The sequence below is a fragment of the Haliotis asinina genome, chromosome 2, assembly GCF_037392515.1.
Source record: "Haliotis asinina isolate JCU_RB_2024 chromosome 2, JCU_Hal_asi_v2, whole genome shotgun sequence".
In the NCBI taxonomy this organism is placed as follows: Eukaryota; Metazoa; Mollusca; class Gastropoda; order Lepetellida; family Haliotidae; genus Haliotis; species Haliotis asinina.
The window spans coordinates 82,282,558-82,304,649 of NC_090281.1; the positions used below are offsets into that span (position 1 = coordinate 82,282,558).

General features: G+C 36.0%; 2 protein-coding genes across 2 annotated transcripts in view; both read right to left on the reverse strand.

The window, feature by feature from the left end:
- The window catches only part of LOC137274447 (sarcalumenin-like), a 276,599-nt gene that overhangs the window by 52,133 nt on the left and 202,374 nt on the right, over positions 1-22,092 (reverse strand). The window lies entirely within an intron of this gene.
- LOC137274440 (PAN2-PAN3 deadenylation complex subunit pan3-like) overlaps positions 1-22,092 on the reverse strand; it is a 44,442-nt gene that overhangs the window by 22,008 nt on the left and 342 nt on the right. Inside the window, exon 2 of the mRNA XM_067807618.1 lies at positions 9,871-9,953. Coding sequence (XP_067663719.1) covers positions 9,871-9,953 — 83 coding nt within the window. The remainder of the gene's footprint in view (positions 1-9,870; positions 9,954-22,092) is intronic.

Genomic DNA, 22,092 nt, shown 5'->3' on the forward strand with positions numbered 1-22,092 from the left:
CCAGTGCTGTGCTGCACCCATAGCAAATGCGCAGTGATTAGGTCAGCTTGAAAACTGAAATGTTTTAATACATATCTAAGGCAACATAGAAAAATATGCTGATTGTGACAAGCTGTCTTATGTCTGTTTTACTGACGCCTATTCGTCTGCATGCCTGTCTGTTAATAACAAAATATGCGAAACACAACTTCAGTCATTACTTGACCACATGCAATTTGAACTTGACACCTATCAGGTTATACACTATAAAGAGAATACATTGATTTATGGCTCATGCACCTGAGTTCTATCTCTGTTACATTACATAATTACACAGACAAGCAGGTGTAATACCTGTACATGACATATTATTATATCTGTTGGTAGCAAACAAACTGCGTCTACTTCTCCTGGATGACTGCATCGAAACAGAAACCGGTGCAAACTCAGATTGTCAGTTTCAAGTCCTGCTGTGTACTTGGTCGAATGACAGTTTCCAGCCATGCAGTAGTTTACCATCTCAGTATTTGTTGACGGAGACGAACGGAAATAAAGAGAGCATGTATTTACAAACCCCAACATCTCTATATATGTTATTTATGGATAATTTCTTCTGCTGTATATGATGTGATGTTTTGTATGGATTGTTATACCATTTTCATTCGTCCTTGATAACAGTATATTAACCCATACCGAAACATCGCATCATATACAATAAAAGTTGTTATCCAAACCCTTTCTTGTAACTCACTCACTTCTGAAATGCCAATCAGTGATTCATTTTGCCCTGCATCATGTGTATTTTACGCAATATTTCATCAAATGATGCAAATAATTTAATTAGCATGTGTACCCAGGACGCACAAGAGAAAATGACTTTGTCAGTGAAGATGTAAAATTTGCAATTAAACATCACTGTACAAGTTTATTTACCTTTTCAATTCAAACATATTTTTGCTAGGGATGATATTGTCCACAGGGATTAAGATTACCCTGTGTATTTGTCTCATATATATAGCCGGAAATAGCAGTCAGCTGTGCATGTTTCCCAGAAATCTTCTAAAATCACAGGGATCATAAAATATAATATCAAGAAGTATTATTTTCCCAAAAGAAATATCACAGTGTAATTTTACTTAGAGGTTTTGCTCTAATTATGTAATATATGTAGCATCAACTCTAAGGTTATACAGCCCGTCATGAACATGGTAAGTGGAAGTTGTATGCACATGGAATAAGGTGAAATAAACATGTCATTTGACACGTTTCCATGAATATATTAACATATACTAGACCTTAAACTATGGATGATGAGCGATACTCATGATCGTTGAGAATAATGTGAAAATGGCGCTATCACGGTGGGAGCTAAAAACGTACCCTCATGAATATCAAGTGGAAGTTGTACACATGTCACGAGATAAAAAACTCATGCCTGTTTGTTGTGATTGCAAGCTACAATAAATGTGACATTCAGCAATACAAAATATATATACAGATCACATTTCCGTCAACTACACTCCCCTTACACTCCTGAGGTGTGAGTAGACACAACATAATTGTGATTTCTGTGTATACGGATCCGATAGAAGTTATTATCGGTACTGTTGCCAGTTGTCCTGATGTCTGTCTTGGGTATTCACTATTCAGTACTGTTTATGAAATTAAGCAATCGACTGTCACACTGGGACAGGGTAACCAATCAATTTTCGATTATAACTGATTATCTGATAGTGCAAGAGCAAGGATTAGACTCCTCATGTGTTCAAGTTACTAAATAGTTTGAAATTGTGTATTTGACAGTCTGAGTCAGCTGATACATGTAAAACTTCAAACTGTTTTTGCTCCAAAGGTTCGAGGTAAACTATATTGACTCACTTTGATCAAATTTGACTCAGTGTTTCAAGTTGTAACATGTCATTTTGACTCAGTCATGAAGAGCAATATGAAACACTGATTGACACAATGAGCCTTCAGCATATCGGCAAATGAACTAGCCAATGAAAAGTCTTCATTATACTTGAGTGCACTCCCTACCATCCATCTCATGTGTGCATTGTTTTGAGGGAAGAAAACCTATGCACAAAATATTGTGCTTTTGATTCACAATTGTAAGCATATAATTTTGTTTGTTTGTTTTCTCACAACCAGCAATGTATATTATGTCATGAATAAATGATAATTGTGTTTTAATTGTTTGATTTTTTGGTTGCACACAGGTTCCTGATTCTAAGAATAGTATCTTCTAAAGAATCTATTGAAATTTTAGAAAAGATTATGTCCTGTAACATTTGGTATTCTGGATCCCTTAGCTTTGCTCAGAACTTATATGTCTTTTCTGAAAATTAGCATCTATTTTATATCAAGTATCCCCCAGTTTCACTTTGAACACTATGTACTTGACATATGAAATTAACCAACACACACATATCGAATGAATATTCCCATTCGGATACTCTGCATACATTTTGTATTTCATTCAATGAAAGTATGTTTTGTTTTTTGACATGACCAAAAAAGACTAATGTACAGTTCAAAGGAAAACATTCACATGCTCTGTTATCAGCAATAAACTTCACCTTGGACTTTTCCATTCTATGATGCCAGTGTGCAAAACACAGAATGTAATCAAAGCATTCTGTTAAAAAACATATTTCACTGTCACCCTCATTTTCAAAGCAGGGCCTTTTTCAAATGTTCTACTTTTCATTTCCCTGTCATATAAAGCATCTTTGAACAGGTTTAACACAATTTCACCATTTAAGGAAAATACTTAGTGCAACAAACACAAGACAGCAAACATTTTGATAAAAATAATAAGACCAATAAATGGATATTTTACAATGTACCTATTCCATATCCTTACACATTTACATGGGAGTTTTTATAGTTGAAGTAACAAGTAATATGCTAAAACAAAGGTAGGTTTTAAGTCTGCAATTGTGTCAAAGCTTTCAGTTGCACAAGGGACTCAGTGCCAAAGTACAGGGACATGTCATCATGATCATACTTTTTGCTAATTTGAAACCATAGTATCATATCCATGTGACCTGTAAAGGTCCAGGTTAGAATATTGGCTTTCAGTAACCCATACTTATCTCAAGAGGCAACAGGATCAGGCGTTCATGTTCACTGACTTAGTTGACACATGTCATCGGTTCCAAATTGAGCAGATCGATGCTCATGCTGTTGATCACTGGATTGTCTGTTCCAGACGCAATTATTTATAGACCACCGCCATGTAGCTGGGATACTGCAGAATGGGGCATAAAACTAAACACACTGAAACACATACCAAATCGTTTAACATGCTTATACTGAAGTCATATTACTTAAATTCGTTCTTGTGCTATATGGTATTTCATTATTGTATATAAACCAAACATCCTTAGAATCATACCTTTGTTGAAGCAGCAGTTGTGCTTCATGAAAGTATACTGACATGGACAACACTAATATTAACACGTCCAGACCTCCCTCAAGATAAGTTTGTTACGAATGAGTGAGGTCTTCACCCCTTTTAGCAGTATTCCAGCAATATTATGATGGAGAACGCCAGAAATGGGCTTTACACATTGTATATGTAGGGAATCAACCAAGGTCTTCGGCATGACAGGTGAATGCTTTAACTTCTAGACTACCCCACTGCCCCAGTTTGCTATGAAAGTTAACCACACTATGTAAACCTTTGAGGAAAACTAGTCCATGTAGACTCCCCTATCCTTGCACTAATACCAATAGCTAACCATCGTCATGTAAGAATTATGTAGAGGATACTCAGATGTAGTCTGTCATACAGACATTGAAACAAGTATACCTAATTCAACCAATGCAAGTCAAAATGGAATAAACAATTAATGCAGCCTCAGCATTTCTGAAAATATAGTCTCTGAGCCTCTCTTTACTATATCTTATAATTCAAGTACTGTTATCTCTGTGAAACTTTTTTTTTCTCAGACAGGAGTTCTTATATATGATTATGTTTTCTAGCTGTATGAACTGATGACACACATCTGTCTCAACATTAAACTCTACACTATAACATAATAGAATGAGACTCAGAATGGTGTGTGCATTTCAGATAGTCCACATTCAATCAGTATAACTCTACTGAATTTGAATGATTATTCATAAATTACTGCTCATAAGACGTATTTGACTGATGATATTTTTCCTCACCACATTGATTAACACATCACACAATTTATCATGCCAGCAATAATAAACAGCAACCAATGACACAACATGAAGGACAGAGACTGACATATTAACAAGCAGTAGGCCTACCAAACATACAGCATATACGCCACCAAGGGTTGTTTCTGTTAACTCTATTGTCAATAATGGTCAAAACTAACAACCCGTGAAGATCCAGGTGAAAATTGCTCTTCAGCAAACCATGCTTGTCGTAAGAGGTGACTAACAGGATCAGGTGGTCAGGCTTACTGACATGCTTGATATATGCAATCGTATCACAATTGCTAGTCTGTCGTACTGACCCTGAAGTATATATATCCAAGAAAGCCCACGCAAGTCTAGAAAATGTGGCAAAGTCTAGATTTTCATAGCTTCTGAAAATGAAGAAAGTCTCAGGGCTCCATTTCATTATATTATTTTTTTTTCACTATGAACGTTTTTTTCAGTAAAATATGTTCAGAGACTAGCTGTTAGTCTACACAATTGCATAGATTGATGCTTGTGCTGTTAATTACTGGTTTTTCTTGCCCTAACTTGATTACTTACATACCACCACAGCCGGAATATTGCTGAGTGTGGTGTTAAACAACCTATCAACCAACATTTAAAAGATATTTAATGGTTTCACAAATACCTAGATTTGTAAAACCTCGATACAAAACCTTCTAAACACCTCCATATGACATCACAACAAGGCAGCGCCGCATAGCTTACCATGATGCGGCACCCAATGCCGTTAGTCGACTCTTATGACAAACATGACTTGGCATGACAATAAGACTACCACTTACTAGAACTATTCAGGAATAGCTATCCTCAAGGACACATCTGCACGTAGGATACAAGAGCATCAAGCTGTATAAATTACTGTAATGATAACCTGGCAATAATGATGAATATACACCAGATGAGCAGTGATTAATATCATGAGCACCAATCAAAGTATAATTACATGCCATTAACCACGTTTCCTTTCTCTTCTTAAAACCATGACCAGGGGACAAATTCTAATCGAAGAACTCATTTGTGGGCTGTAATCTAAGCTCGTCTACACAAGAAGAATGTACCTAGTGGATATATATTGCTTTCAATAGAGAAGAAATTCAGTCTTCCTTGTGAGGTAGTGATAAAGATATTGAAAATCCATTCATTAAAAGGTTACAAAAGGAAACCACAACCACGGTCATTAACTTGATAATTATTTATATGTTGCAGTCATCAATATTCCTGCAATATCAACGAAGGTGTAAACATATCTGAGTCAAGATTTATACATGAAGCTTAGGCCTTGTATATCCCAATGTTTGAGAGGTGACCAAACATTGAATGTTGGTAGCTTTCAGACCATATTTTAAACAGTGGTAAATAATACTGCTATGTTTGCATATGTAAAAAAATGTTCTTTTAGATATAACACAGGGATTGACTTAGGCCACAATATCATGATTTTCTCTGATCAACTGCTACATAATCGCCCTCAAATCTATCTGCAGTGATTCAAAATCCCATCCTGCTCACCTGTATGTTAAGAAATAATAAAGTGTTCAATCTATTTTGCTGAGAAAGGCTTTGTCGTGAAAAATCAGTCACGACCGGTCCAAAGACACTTTAGGCCGAAAAAACGCCAGGGAGTAGTCACACTAAAATAATATATATAATTTTAGGAACCTAACTAACATATGATTCATTTATCAACTCTATAACTCTTCATAATGTCTGTCTACACATTACATATCAAATGGCCATATATTATCAACAGGATTAGAATTATAAACTATTATTGACAAAATACTATTCTCGCACACATGCTTTGGCAACAGGTCCACATCAGAGTTTTCAGTGAGTAAAATAACAATGCTTAGAAAACATAATTAAACAAATCAAATGACCTGTAGAACAAAATCAACAATAGTACTCATAAAAATTGTCAAACACTATAACCTACAATTTCCATGTTTATTGAGCAATCGTGTAATGCAGTTCAAGCGAAATCTCAGCTTTCATCGCTTCAAAATTCACGCTCAAACACGATCTTTAACGCTAAAACATCTGCATGAAACTTTCTTGTCTTGGGTTATAACCTAGCATGATACGTCCTCTAAGTTCCATACTATACGTAAAGGTGTTGATTTTTTATGCAACACGCTCAGAATAGTATGATGTTATCCAAAACTTTTGTCTAAATCTACAGGTTTTTGTGTTTGAGGACAGTATCCATTACTGTTATCTGATTGGCTGACTTAGGTCACAAGTCTGATTTTGACTAATCACGATCTTTATTGCAGACTGAGGTGAAAAACCGGCATTAGAAACCAAACTTCACCCAATAAAATCGCTCCTTACAACTATGAAAATACTATTTAAAGAAGTTGTCATCCATATACACTTATTCTGTATGAAAATACTCATGGCAACGGTACAGTGATATTGTTGATGTTCAGAATTTTTGAACGATACCTGCCATTAAACAAATCGCCTCATATGTTATTCATTATCAGACGAAGGTTCTAAAACGGAGGTTTTTCATGCTATTGTATCACGTTACCAAGCGAAATGCCACTAATATCAAACGAAACAACCGAAAAAAAAGAAATCACCCCAGTTTTGTATACCTTCATGGTTCATCTAGACATATAAATGTGTAAGCCTACATTTTCATTAAAAATTAACTTGTAGCTGTAGTCGTATTATGTGAATAATATGATACAAAATAACTTTAATATTTATTAACAGTAGGTTTAGATCTTTCAAATGGTGTATGATATGTAGTAGTAATAATGATTTATGAGCAAATATTTTCCTTGATAAACACAGGCTTCATCTATGACCTCAGAGTGTCGGGGATCTCAGTATCATGGCAGTACATGGCTCTGGCTGACTGGTGCTGAAAGAATCAAGTCGTTGACCTTGATGACAACCAGAAAACAGACATCAATGGTGTTGCTAGTAGTAGTACATCTACAGAGCTTTAATTCATTGCAATTCAAGATTGGTTGACTTGAAAATGATTATGACAATGTCCTATTTGTTGTTTATTCTTTTTCTTCTGAACAATCGTGAACAGTTAAACCTCATAAGATTTGAAAAAATCTCATGTTTTGGGTCCCATGTGAGATTTTATCTCACATCTTTTCTGAGCCAGGTTTATCCCTGATAACACAGAATTTTTGATTACTTGTGTTTATGAATAGAATTGGTCTCAGAGCTATATGGCATCAATGACACTGACACATCATTAAACCTAAACCTGTTTACTCACCCTTGAATTGGATAAACCACTTCAGTTATAGATATTAACAGTATTATACAACCAAACCAAGGTATCTATTTGCACAGTGACACACAGACACGCAAGTCACCCAGGAGCTGCTGTATAAAACAACCTTACCTTTTACACTACCATGTTTACATGGGACTTCCAGTCACCTTAGCACTAAGACTGCTTTGTACAATGGCACCCAGGTCAAAGAATATGTAACCTAACTTGTTAAACAATATGGACACACATTGATCTGTTCTCAGAAATAACAATGTCACATCCTGAATGCAGTGCCAGTTCAGCACATACTTAGGTGTTTTAAACATGCATTACAATAATTATATCAGAATAAAATAATATGACAAAAAGAACAATTTCTTTCTTGTCTAAATGTAATGTCCAAGGAATCTTTACATATGTTAATGTGTGATAAGATTTCAGTTTAGTCTGTCATGGAAACATGACGAAATGTGCAGTGTTTGGAATATGTAGAAGTAAAGATGTTAAATGACATCACTGAATATTAGCTTTCTGTTTGTTTTTACATGTTAAAACATGGACTGGTAATAGTCAGGGAGCTTTGGGCTATTTTCGGGGTATTTGGTTCCAAAAGAACACAGAGGTAGTTTAAGGCATACTAAATCCATTCCAGAGAGGTGCCATGATGGCCAACCCTATGGCAGCCATATTGAACAAAAAACAAGCCTATGCATGTCAGAAGAGGCGACCAACAGTTTCAGGTGGTCAGACTCACTGATTTTGTTGCCATATCTTATCCCAATTGTGTAGATCGATGTTCATGCTGTTGATCAACAGATTGTCTGGTTCAAACTTTATTATTTATAGACCAACACTGCCATATGGCTGGAATATTGCTGAAAGTGGTGTAAAACAAAACTCACTGACACTTTAGGATGGTGTGTTCACACTATGTTCATAGTAAGGGTGTCCAGGATCCTGATTATCAAGGTTTCAGTGTATATTGTTTTCATCATGTTGAAACTCTAATCATGCTCATCAGTTTTACCTGAAGACTACATTCCAAATGTGAACATCACACTCTGATCATTAACCACAAGTCATAGCATTTGTATATCACCAACATAAATGAATTTAATGGCCATAATTTGAAAATGGAAAGGCAATGGAGGTCCTGAGCTTCTAATAGAATTTGTAGGCCGTCCATATTCTAAATTCATTTAAATGCCATTAAATCTACAGGTAACATAGCTCAGTATAGTTATCTCCAAATTGTAAACAAAAGAATTATGACAAGGTCATTCATGCTGCTATCGGTGAATTTATCACAACTTGTTCAACTTGACACAGTTTGACTTTCATTATAATTTATAGATAGACAAGTTATGTCTTTGTCTTCAATATATCTATCAAAATGTAACATGTTTAACATTTGCAAGAATATCTAATTTTGTTTGACATTGAATAATACCTGGGTCAATGCCAACAATCCAAGTTTCACACCTTCCTCATGATTATTTTGATATGATCAATGGGAAGCTAATCAATCAAAACAAATCCTGATTGATTTATCAATCTTGACATTATCGACCAGGCATGGATTGATTCAATCAATACCCACACAGCAAGATCGCTACAGCTTTGGCTGAAGTCAAGTTACACACCAGTAAGGATCATTCAAGAATTGCCCATGATCAATATGCAATGAAATAACATACACAATAGACTTTGTCCTGTCATATCATATGAGCTCTTTATTACAGCATAACAACAACCCTCTACACAACATTAGTTCCCTCTCAGGCTTCCTACTTTTTTGGTATTTCCAGATTGAACGTAACATCCATAAATTGTGCTTTATGTGTGAGAGTGAGGAAAGGAGTGTTGGCATTTGATGTGTCCTTGGGTCACTGAGGCTTCTCTCCCATGGAATTGCCATGTACGTTATGTAGAGACATCTGCATCTCAACATTAGGTTTCTAAAGCCTCCCTGTACTTTCCTGCATAATTTCAAACACAGCATTCTGTTGTTGTGAAAATGGGCTAAGAGCCTTATCTGCCTCCCACAGCTGTGTCTGTGCATGTCAGCTAGGTTTAACACCACTATGAACAGTATTTCCGCCTAAACACTGTAGAGAACAGTCTCAAATACTGCAAATGTCCCCCTCACATTCTGAGTCAAACAAGCAATGGCACACTGATCCAAGATCATGAGATCATGTCCCAGACAAATTTCAGAATCAAACCAATCAGTAAAGGATCCTACATGCATGAAGGGTATCTCTCTCCGCTGCAGATTACAGTATTTCAACAAACAGGAAAAACTTGCCCTACCTACTGATCATCATCATCATCATCATCATCATCATCATCATCATCGTTAGAGTGTCTACTAAACAGTACACTTTCATGCTTGATTATTATAATTATTCACTGAGTAAACAACATACACATACCCCTGAGAAAGGCTGGAACTCCGGTATGGAACCAAAGGTAGCATTGAAATACTGATCTCCATTGTTAGGCATTGACTCTAGACCTGAAACAAACAAACAAAATGCACAGTTTCACAAACACAATCCATATGCAAAAAATTTAACACATTTCTTATTATATGATGATTAATACACAAAAACGTACTTCATGCCTATACATGCTCATCGCACAGAACGCAAAGTAGAAAGGTATTGCTCTACACTCTAAAACTGAAACAGGTCCATCCCTAAAAATACTTGAATTCTTTCAAACTTTCCCCCTAGAATAATGAACCAAATTTTTAATATGTTTACCAAATCAGGTATCTATCAATACCCATCTTTTGACCTCAAACAATGTTTAATGTTACCCAATGCAGAACAAATTCATCCAAGAAGTGATAAGCAGCCCATTCATTAAGTAAGTAGACACATGTTTAATGTGAAACAACTTTGAATCTGAATATCTAGCTACCTTAAAGTTACAAGCTGCATGTCTGGTCTCACATTACTTACAGCTTGTGTGCACAATATGCCGAAATGCCGAGACAAATTTTACAGGTGAAAATTCAAAGCATGAAGTGGCCTTGATTAAGAAGTTGCTTAGGGAACTACATACCATTTTGTGCTTCATTCATTATATATTACAATCCTCTGCCAGTGTGTCTAAGAAAACTGACAGGACAAATAATTTAGTTTAAAGACCTCACTACTGCTTTGGGAAAACACATGTCTACTGTAAGACAAACAGGAAGTCCTATGCCCTGATGAAAAAGTCCTCCACACTTCTGGTTCAATGCCCCCTGACCTAGAAGTTCAGCCAACCATTTGCTTTATTATTCCAGTCACAAACATGGATCCTAGATCTTTCAAGTATGTTACACAAACACGAGTTGATTGGTCCAGTATTTGAAAAACCATGACAACATTGAAAATGGCCACTTTTCACACACTTTATAGAAGCAAGCTACAGCCCACTAATGATAAAATTTCTTTATCATGAATATAATACACTTTTAGTGTGAATTGTACCTTCAAAATCAGTAACAAGTAATTCAAGACCTTTAACAGGAAGATATCCAGAATATAACTGAAACATGACACCAAGGTTCAATTCAATGAAGTTACCAAGATTGAACTGAGTGAAGTACACTGTTCTCCAAAACAGTAAAATGCGACTCACTGAAAGGAGCTCAGTTTAACATAATTATTCTATCGCAAGATTATTATTATGTCATGAATTCAGTAGACACAACATGCATTGGATCTAAATTGTATCTGATGAATAGGCAGAAAGTCATGAAGAATAACATTGGTAAGACACTTCTATAAATGACTTAAAATGTGGTCATATACCAATACACAGGTCACACAAAACTTCCTAAATTGTAACCACCCCCATCTAAAACATGATGCACGTGCATCATGTTTTACTAACTTTTAACAGTTTATCAGACTATGACCTTGAGGGACTTGACTAGTTAACATAATGTTAATGTTTCAAATCTATTTTGAAAACTCATATACATAATTACATAATATGAAAGCTTGAAAATGTCTATGGACAGCATAGTTTCAACAGCATAGTGTGGCCAAAATAACAGTGAAATAAGACAAATCCTTAACAGTGGGGTAGATTTAGTACCTGATCTTTTCTTGTGCACATAGGCATGACAACCACCTACTGAGTGCTTAAATTCACAAATACTTGTACATGTTGTATTGTTGATAAGTAAAGTGAGTGAGTGAGAGAGTTTAATTTTATGCCACACTCAGCAAATATTCCAGCTATATCAGGGCTCAAAAAAAAATTTTACAATCTGCACTCACCCAACAGGAGTGAGCAAAATGAAATTTCCATCTATCACAATGAATGTAAGTTTAAATTAATTTATTTCATTTCAAAATGTTTGCTTGGAATAAAACAACAATAAACATTACTTACTTTGTCTTCTGTACAAACTTAGACTTTGACAAAATTGAATTTGTGCACCATTTAAGATCGCTGATTTTCAAAGAAAAAGAAAAATGTTACTTTTAGTGTGGAGTGAAACTTTAGGAATCAGTCGTAAAACTAAGGGAAACACTTCAAGGACTTCCACTCGGCAGTAATTATGGCAAACTCAGTCAGCCAAGCTGTCTGAACTTTGTCTGCTTAATCTAATTTTCAGTTTAGCATACATGATTAAGTACAAGTACTACATCTAACCTGGAAATTACCTATGTATAATAATAAACGCAAATCACAGAAGAGGAAAGTTAACAACAATAAACAATCGATAATCACAAGCAGCCATTTCCCTACAGTAAAGCTTTTTCTGATGTGACAGCAGTAACATTCATGTAGTGATGATTTTTCTCATTGGTCGGTTTGTTTTTGTTCTTTTTATAGCAGCCAATCACTATTCAAAGCCTTAGGTTACAAAAACCATGCTGCACGATATCTGTTCAACATTGATACCCAACACACAACAAGACTTAAACTTCGCAGTTAGTTTCAGGGGAATTTGAAAATACAGCTAATCGGGAATGACGATGTTGAAACTTCAACTTATTGCTTTGAAAAATGGTTAGGTAAGAGAATGTACTCGTACTCTAGCACGAGCAAATTCTGTTTTCCAATTGCCCAGAACAAATTTTACTCGTCAATACAAGTGGAATTTACAAGTCCTGTATATGGTGTCTGTAAATCATCGAGTCTGGACCAGACAATATAGCGATCAACAGCATGAGCACCAATCTCTGCAATTGGAAACCAATGACATGTGTCAACCAAGTCAAGGAGCCTGATCACCCAATCCCATTAGTTGCATCTTACGACAAGCATTGTCACCTTTTTTGGCAAGCCTAGCTTGCTGAAGGCCTATTCTACCCCTGATGTTCACAGGTTGACAGGTAAAGTACTTGTTTCCATACATCAACATTACTCAATGCAACAATGATTTTTAACATGTCAGTGACAACCTAAACAAGCAATCCAAATGTTCACTGAAAAACCAATGACACAAGTCCTGACAGCGCAATTATCATACCAGACAACTTGGCTAGCTAAATCAAAATATCATAAGTGACTGTCATCACTTGTCCAAAGCCCGGGTCAAATAGAATGTCAAGCAAGCTTAACTCATGACAGCTGCTTGTTTAATGCCACACTGAGTAACTTATCCAGCAAGGTGATTGCTGTCTGTAAATATTAAAGAGTGAGTGAGTATGGTTTTACGCCACTTTTAGCAATATTCCAGCAATAACACATGGACCAGAAATGTATTCAAGAGTAAACAAGACTAGTCAGGTATTGACATCATGAAAATCAATCGATGCATTGATGATTTTCAGACTGTGAATGGATAGGCTTTCTGGATTGTCAAGGTGTAGGATGAATTATGGAATCATAGATATGTAGCGTTACACATGACAAACATACTGTGGCATGATGTTTCAACATAAAACCTTTTGTTACTATGTTATTAGTTGCTTTGTTACTTCTATCACTGACACATATAGGCAATTTCAATTGTTTCTTCATGTTTGTCAGTTTCTTCAATTTCATTCCATAAAGAAACAAGCCAAGGACAAATAACACAAATAATATTCTTTCATCAACTTCCTTTGGCATTCTTTTTTGACAAACAGGACAAAGTTAAAACATAAATACAGAGACAAGAGTGTGGTATATTTTCAAACAGAACTGTCACACAGAAGCTTAGGTGTGAATTTGGAATGTAAGTGTGCCAACGGCCTCTCACACAGTGGTTTGCCGCAAGACTCTCACAGAAAGATTTAGGTGTTTGCCATTCTGAATGTAAGCATGCCAGTAGATTCTCACACTGAGGTTTAGGTGTGCCGTTTTGAAAGTAAGTGTGCCAACAGACTCCACACCGTAGCATCAAGTGACCATACTGTGTGCCTAAAAAGTATCTTGAGCGGAAGTTTCGTACGGTGTCTTCGGTTTATCTGCACGTGGGCCCCACATAATGCTGATTTTTACCACACAATTAAGTAGTTGTTTTATAACATTGTAATTGTTAATATTTTAGAAATATCTGCTCTGTCCACAAAACACTTAATGTTATAATCTTGAATGTTCACTTCGTCTAAATATCGCTGAAAATCAAGCCAATGTGTAATGATATTTCGCAAACCATGTTGATATGTTACGGTTTATCATAATATATTTTGAATTAAAAGTTATTTTGACAATGTATTTTTCTTGAAAAACAGTTACCGAATGCACTGTCAAAGTCTCATCCAGATAGTGCACGTAATAGTTGCGCAATCTGCGTTGAAATGAACATCAAGTATTTCTATATGTGTACAATGTCAAGATGAGTTTTGCATGATGTCTTCAGTAACACCTAATGTTTTCTGTACGATGTCTTGACTTCAGAAAGAATGTTAATTACTAAAAATCATTATGATTTTTACAGAAGATGGATGCAAGCGGATATTTCGATTGATGGTGAGATATCCCTTATATACCTCTTGCGAATTCAACTCCTTGCACGCCCACTGATGGAAAAAAGTTCTGTGCAGCTCATGTGGGATCTCTTCTCGGGCTTGAGGTACCACCAGCACACAACCCATGAAGAAGCATGCAAGTACCGTTGCAAAAGTTGCAACAACAGGGCTTGATATCTTAGTCACGTGAATAAACATGCTGGTGTTAAACCGTACAAATGTGATAAATGTGATAAATACTTTATTAGTCCCTTCACCGTGAGAAAGTATGCAAATAAAAAGACCATGTACAATGTCCATTGTACAACAGGCGCTACATCTTAGCTAAGACAATGCAAGAGCAAAAGAAGGCTGCACATGAGGATGACTTATCCCGTATCTGTGAACGTGGCCATAGGTACAAATGGCAGTCTTGACTCCCTTACCACCGTAAAAATGCTTGTCGACTTATTTGAGCCAATATTATACCTGCATGAGACTTAGGAAAGTCGAATGAATCCTGTTTCTGTATTTTACTTGAATTGCGATGAAAGTCAGCATTGTTTTATTTCAGTTCTTAGCATAATTTTAGAGACATTATCATCAATGATACTTTTTGTTATCATTACGGAATTTCAGAGTGCCAACAGTTTCTTCATGTTTTATGTTTTGAAGGATTACACGAAAGGGCCCAGTGTTTTAAACTTTTCGAAACTAAGCGACATGTCGTTATACCTCGTTCAACAAAGCTCAGTGTGTGCAATTTGGTGGTAATGAAATATACTTCTCATTTTAAATTAAAATATGTCTGGGTTAACTACGATCTTGATTTGAAGATGTCTATAAAAGTCTGAAGACCAAATAAAGCAGAAGTGTTGAATCAAAGATTCATGAGGAGATGTCAGTAACGATGGGCTTCAGCTCCGAGTTGATTGCGTATTACACTGATGTGATGTCTGGAACATCAAATAAGCTAAAGAGAATTTTTCATCATTTTACTTGAACATACAGATATATGTTGTGTCTAACCTGGACTTAACAGCTCTAGGTTTACATCTCTAGTAATGTAGACCACACCTTTTCACTCGAAGAAGTTTAACCTCTGGATGATCAGAATATGACGCATAATTTCCTAACTAACTGCACAAAGTTTCATTGATCTCTGTGATCCATGCATTTGCATTCTGGCGTATGTATCCGAATGGTGTCAAACAAAATCTTTGAGATACAAATTATCATTGACTGCAACTTCACAACATTCTAAATCAAAGAAGTTCAAAGAACCTGTGTTCAAGCTGACATAACCCAAAGCGTCATTGCAACACACAAACCTCCCCACCATGACAAAATTTCCATAGTTCTCAACATTTGTTTATTTTCACACGGGTGTTTATTCCACCTATTCTGAAGAAATGCAAAATTAAATTCAAGTACATAAACAAAAACAGCACCAATAAGGGCCCATTTCATCTGGAAACCGAAAAATAGTGCAATTTGCAAAGTTACAAGTGCAGACACTGTAGTGTGTACCATCAATACATCGTACAGCAAGACATGCTTGAACATCAAGACATACACAAATTTACATTATGGGGCTTGTAACTTTACCGGTTACATCTCCTAACATAACTACTGAAACTAGCTGAAATTTTCACAAGTAGCTGCCAGAATAATGATCATGTGAATCCACTGTCAAATTATTTATAATTTCAGACACTGACTGTTCAAGATAAGGTTCTCAATCACAAATGCTATGTAGTATGATAACCGCATAGGATATATTAGGGATTTATAAGGAGTGGACATTACTGACTTAACCATAAAGTGTTTTGTGGACAAAGTAACTCTAAAACACTCTAAACTACTTAATTGTGTGGTAAAAATCAGTATTATGTGGGGCCCACGTGCAGATAAACCTACTGAAACTGAAGACTCCATACCAAACTTCCGCTCAAGATACTTTTTAGGCACACAGTATGGTCACATGATACTACAGTGTGGACTCTCACACTTAAGTTTACAGTGTGCCGTATTGAATGTAACTGTGCCAATATCCTCTCACACAGAAAAAGTTTATGTGTGCCATTCTGAATGTAAGCCGTTCTGAATGTAAGTGTGCCAACAGCCTCTCACACAGAAGAAGTTTGAGTGTGCCATTCTGAATATAAGTGTGCCAATATCCTCTCACACAGAAGAAGTTTATGTGTGCCATTCTGAATGTAAGTATGCTAACAGCCTCTCACACAGAAGCAGTTTATGTGTGCCATTCTGAATGTAAGTGTGCCAATAGACTCTCACACAGAAGCAGTTTATGTGTGCCATTCTGAATGTAAGTGTGCTAATACTGCACTAGCCTCTAACTCAGAAGCAGTTTATGTGTGCCGCTCTGAATGTAAGTGTGCTAATACTGCACTAGCCTCTAACTCAGAAGCAGTTTATGTGTGCCGTTCTGAATGTAAGTGTGCTAACAGCCTCTCACACAGAAGCAGTTTATGTGTGCCGTTCTGAATGTAAGTGTGCCAAGAGAGTCTCACACAGAAGCAGTTTATGTTTGCCGTTCTGAATGTAAGTGTGCTAACAGCCTCTCACAAAGAAGCAGTTTATGTGTGCCGTTCTGAATGTAAGTGTGCTAACAGCCTCTCACGCAGAAGCAGTTTTATGTGTGCCGTTCTGAATGTAAGTGTGCCAAGAGAGTCTCACACAGAAGCAGTTTATGTTTGCCGTTCTGAATGTAAGTGTGCTAACAGCCTCTCACACAGAAGCAGTTTATGTGTGCCGTTCTGAATGTAAGTGTGCTAACAGCCTCTCACGCAGAAGCAGTTTTATGTGTGCCGTTCTGAATGTAAGTGTGCTAATACTGCACTAGCCTCTAACTCAGAAGTCTTGGTGCGCCCTTTCTGAATCAATGTAAGTGTGCCAATAGACTCTCACATAGATGTTTTCCTCAAGACTTATGCACAGAAGTTTGCCACAAGACTCTCACATAAACGTTTTCTTCAAGACTCTCACACAGAAGTTTCCCACAAGACTCTCTTACACAGAAGTTTAGGTGTGCTGTTTTGAATGTAAGTGTGTCCCATACTCTTATACTGAGATTTAGATAATTTCATATTCCACTAGCTTCATACAATACATACCTATAAAAAGGAATCTTAAACCCTGAATTTAATCTACACATGTTTTTGACATGTTGAAAATTTTTCTGATGTACAGTTCATCAAATCTAACCATGCTGAATGATTTCAACAAAAACTTTCCGTTAACATGGAAGTCTTTTCTCAGATTTTGTTTTGTTTGTTGTTCAACACTGCATTAATCAATATTCTAGCTATATGGTGGCAGTCTCTAGGTAATCGAATCTGGGCCAAACAATCCAGTGATGCTTTTCAGCAATGATTATCACATCTGACATACTTACATTCCACTGTATATATGGTCCTATTACATCAAAATAGATCTAGACCATGTCACAAGAATAGCATACTGCCATTGTGAAGGTCAAAATAATCAAATTGCAACACACAACACAAAAGAACATGACTGATCAATGTAACATTTTACCCACTACACATGACAGCATCAAACAGGCATAACCTGCAAACTGCAGTGAAACCTACCTTGCACAATGTAATCTAAATTGATATAACCATCTGCAAAATTCTGTTAACATCACTTTATCCTGTAATAGACAAGAAGTTAGTTATATCATGCATTACAAGCTCCTTCAGATCCAGTCGCAATCCTCAAAACAAACACTGGAAAATATCTGGGCATTGCAATAAAAGAAGGAAGTGGCTGAATATCACACTTCTTTAACATACTTAAATCAACTTCATTATGACGTTTAGGGATGTCACATCATATTTTTGAGGTTGTGAAAACTAAACTATCAGGATTAACAGTCACTGTATCCTATTTAGATTGATATTTGTGAACTGATTCACAGAATTAGGCCAAATATGCACAAGGGAACTACAAAAAAGGAAGATTGCACAGTGCAAACTGTATGAAGATAAGGATTAATACTAATCCTGATGTACTTCCTTTACCAAAACAAAAGTAGTTCATAAAAAGAACACAGGAAGAACATAGGAGCAAACACTTGGTAATCTTCACAGATAACATATCCTGAACAGGAACATACAATTATTGCCTAGATGTTTATCACCTGAAACTTGCACTCCATCTTATTGGGAACACTTTTAAGAAAAGGTACAACACTATATGTCCCTTTAACAAGTTTAATGACAACTAACACTAAGTATATTTCTTACCAATATACTTTGTCAGCAGTCTAATTTTATTGACATAATGAAAGCTGTTTTCAAACGTGTTTTCAATATTTGGTCACTAAATATACATTTGGGTGATCAGTCTAAAATTGTTATTTATGACACTGTCTGAAAGTGCCACATTTATTAACACTGTTGATAGTTCTTCAATGTTCAAAGCAGGAGAAATTAATTCATATTAATTCACACTGTTCATTCACTTGCAGACCCCTAATAACCATATCTTATGGGTTTCCAAATGTTAAGAACATATGCTGTTTCGATGATCACATGAACAATTGGAAAGCATGCCTATTATCATCATTAAAGACAATGTTGTCTTAAACACAAGCCATCATCAAACTATTTTGCTACAATAGCAGTGCAGATAACTGAACTAATTACTAATGCAGCTAATTATTTTTGTCAGTTTGCACCTTGTTCAAGTAATGGCAGCAGTTTTATTAAGTGTAACTTTCCAAAATCAAATATGTTTTCTCCTACGATGTGTATCGGGTGAATGAATTATCATAATTCATAAACATAACTCAGTCATGTTGACCACAACCTGAACACAATCTTGTGACATTTCACGTAAAGCTATATGTTACTGTGCAATAATACCACAGGTCAATTTTTGCCAAACAGAAAAGAAATTATATTTATGAATGAAAATGTCAGTTAAACAGAACCAACATATCAAATCATCCTTTCAAACATTAAGTACTGCGAGCTTTTCTGAGACAATGACATTTGTTATGACGATACCTCTCAATCTGCTGGTAAAGAATTGTCTTGCAGGCAATATTTGGATGGTGCAACCTGATTAATTCACTTGGTTGCACCTGATCTTGGTGCAGGTGGTAAAACAGTAATTGCACTGAATGTTAGTGATACAGCCCACCTTGTTACAATGTAAGCAAACACGGACATCCCAAAACATCTGATGTCACAAACACAGTCTAATCAAAATTTCAATGGTGAAATAACGACTTGATATTTGTTGTCGAGAATGTGGTATGGAGAAAATTATTGTGGGATGCAAAACATATGTCTCTGTGTCCGTTATATACTTTTGTGCATACTGGACATACATTTCCGCATTGCATAAAATCCTGGTGCTTCAATGTTGTGGAATTTAATATAAGGATTTACCTGGGTCTACCCAAGGGCTCTTGGTTAGAAGTATATTTGGTGCAGGATGGGGTGGGATGCGTGGGAACAGAAATGGTGGTTATATCAAACCTGTATTCTAAAATAATGAAGGTAATGATTGAAACAGACTAGCCTTCTCTGCATCCCTCCTCACAGTTGTTATTATTTCATAATTTGTGTCCATATTTAACATGGAATTTGATGTTTAGGATGCAACAGTTTCATTACACCATTGGTTGACAAATTCATAAATCTGACAATGCATTATTTATTTCATCATAAAACATACCATGACAACAAAAGGCTTATTCATTTCTCTGAAGTGAGTGAGTGGAGATATCAAACCCTGAGCTTCTGCCTGGCAAGTCAATGTTTTAACCACACTCTACCCAACCTCTCCTCTGAATAGAGAAGCTCCGTAGAAGCAAAGATGCCCATATTGTCAAAGATATTTAATATACTGACATTCACTTTTAGTGTTTGAAAAATGTCCTTGATGGAGTTGTGTCATATTGACACTTATAATGCGCAATACTTAATTGGAAAGATAAGTCTTTGTACATACAAGGAGGCAGGACGAAATAATCATAGTTTCAATCATTACATTGATATTACTAAATTCACATTAACTTTAAAGAAGGCTTAGAGAAAAAGTTAGCAATAATTATCTCAGTATTTCAATTTCAAGCTTGTTTTCAACTAGGACAGTTGTTCAAAACGATGTTCGTCCTGCCGCAAATTTTTGTGCTTTGTCTTGTTAATATGAGTCAAGCAGAACCAACTGACAAGATTCAGAATACTGCTTTAGTTTGGTTAAACACTTTCCATACAGTCATTCATTTAGAATAATTTCTTTTTAATATAAAATAAAAGGTAACACCAATTTGTTCAAGGGTTATTTCCCTACTGACCTTTTGATCAGCTGACATGGTGAAACACTCTACCTATTATCTTCCTTTTCAGAAGAAGTTTAGGTCTCCTATTCTGAGATAATTTGGGGGTCTAAAATTTCCACCGTCCCATTAAAAAAAATTGTAAATATTTCTACACCATACCCCAACTGAAAGATAAGACACTTCATTTCCATAAATATGTTCCAATATCATAGCATACAATACCAAATGATATCAATTTTAGAAATAATTGTTGTTTCTTTAAGTTCTTTCTTGAAGTATTTATGACCCTGATCCATCCATTGGATTATCCCTGTGCATCAGTTTATACTATACCTTTCCCTTTTGCATTATTGATGCCATGATTTCGATAAGCAACCACAGGCAACCTGGCAGGCCTTTCAAGTCTGATTGAAGTTACACAATGCATTCCTTGTTTGTCTGCCAATTCATACTTTGTGATTACCTTACCTACCATCGTATGATGGATACCCTTTAGCCAAAGACTATACCTAACACGAGGCATAGCTATCCTTTTAGTCCAAGCCAAGAAATTTGCCCCAGGCATGAAAGTATAGTTCCATTTACAGTTACTTAACATTTTTGGGGGGTAAAATAACTGTTTCCTAAAAGGGTTGGATATTACTTTTTCCACCTTCCATCTGTTATTTAGTAACATGAAACTAGCACCCCTTTGATATTTAAGTAGTAAAACATATCTATTCTTATGTGTGTTATTCTCAGACTACCATCTTCAACTTTTCCCATTGTCTCGAGTGTTTTCCAGCATTCCCAAAATGGTGCCAACTTATGGTTGGAGGAAACCAAATTCAGCATTGTAAGTGACATGTTCACAGTAATTGTAAGAGTAACTTGATTACCAAACCGCCATGAGGCAAAACAACCTCGCTGTTTGTGGAGACCTATTTTTTATTGATTAAATATAATTAAATCAATGCTGATGTCAGCTTATTCAAGTCAAGGATGTCTTTCATTTCCGAATCAACCACTTCGATTTAGTTGACATTTGTATGACTTATTCTTGTTCTTTGGTTACTCACACTACCATGAAGATGTGAATCACGTTTCTTGGTAGGGTAGAATGACTTCGTTCATAAAGCATGTCAACACTGAATAACCCGGAGGCACATGAATTACCTCCCCTTGTTTGATCAATGTTGTTAACTCAACCTCTCCTTTCTACTTGTATACACATTTGGATTTGTTAAATTTTCAATTCCACACGTTAATATGATATCTTAGGTGTTAATCCTGATCCAAACATCTTTTAAATGTTTGATTCGAGGTTCTAATTGACACCAGGCTCGGATCAACTATCAAGGCCAGACGATGAAAAAAACACCGACCGAGTTTTCCCCATGCCGTCCGATGTCCTTATGGACAACGATCAGACAACATCGAACATACTGAAATACCAATCATTCCGT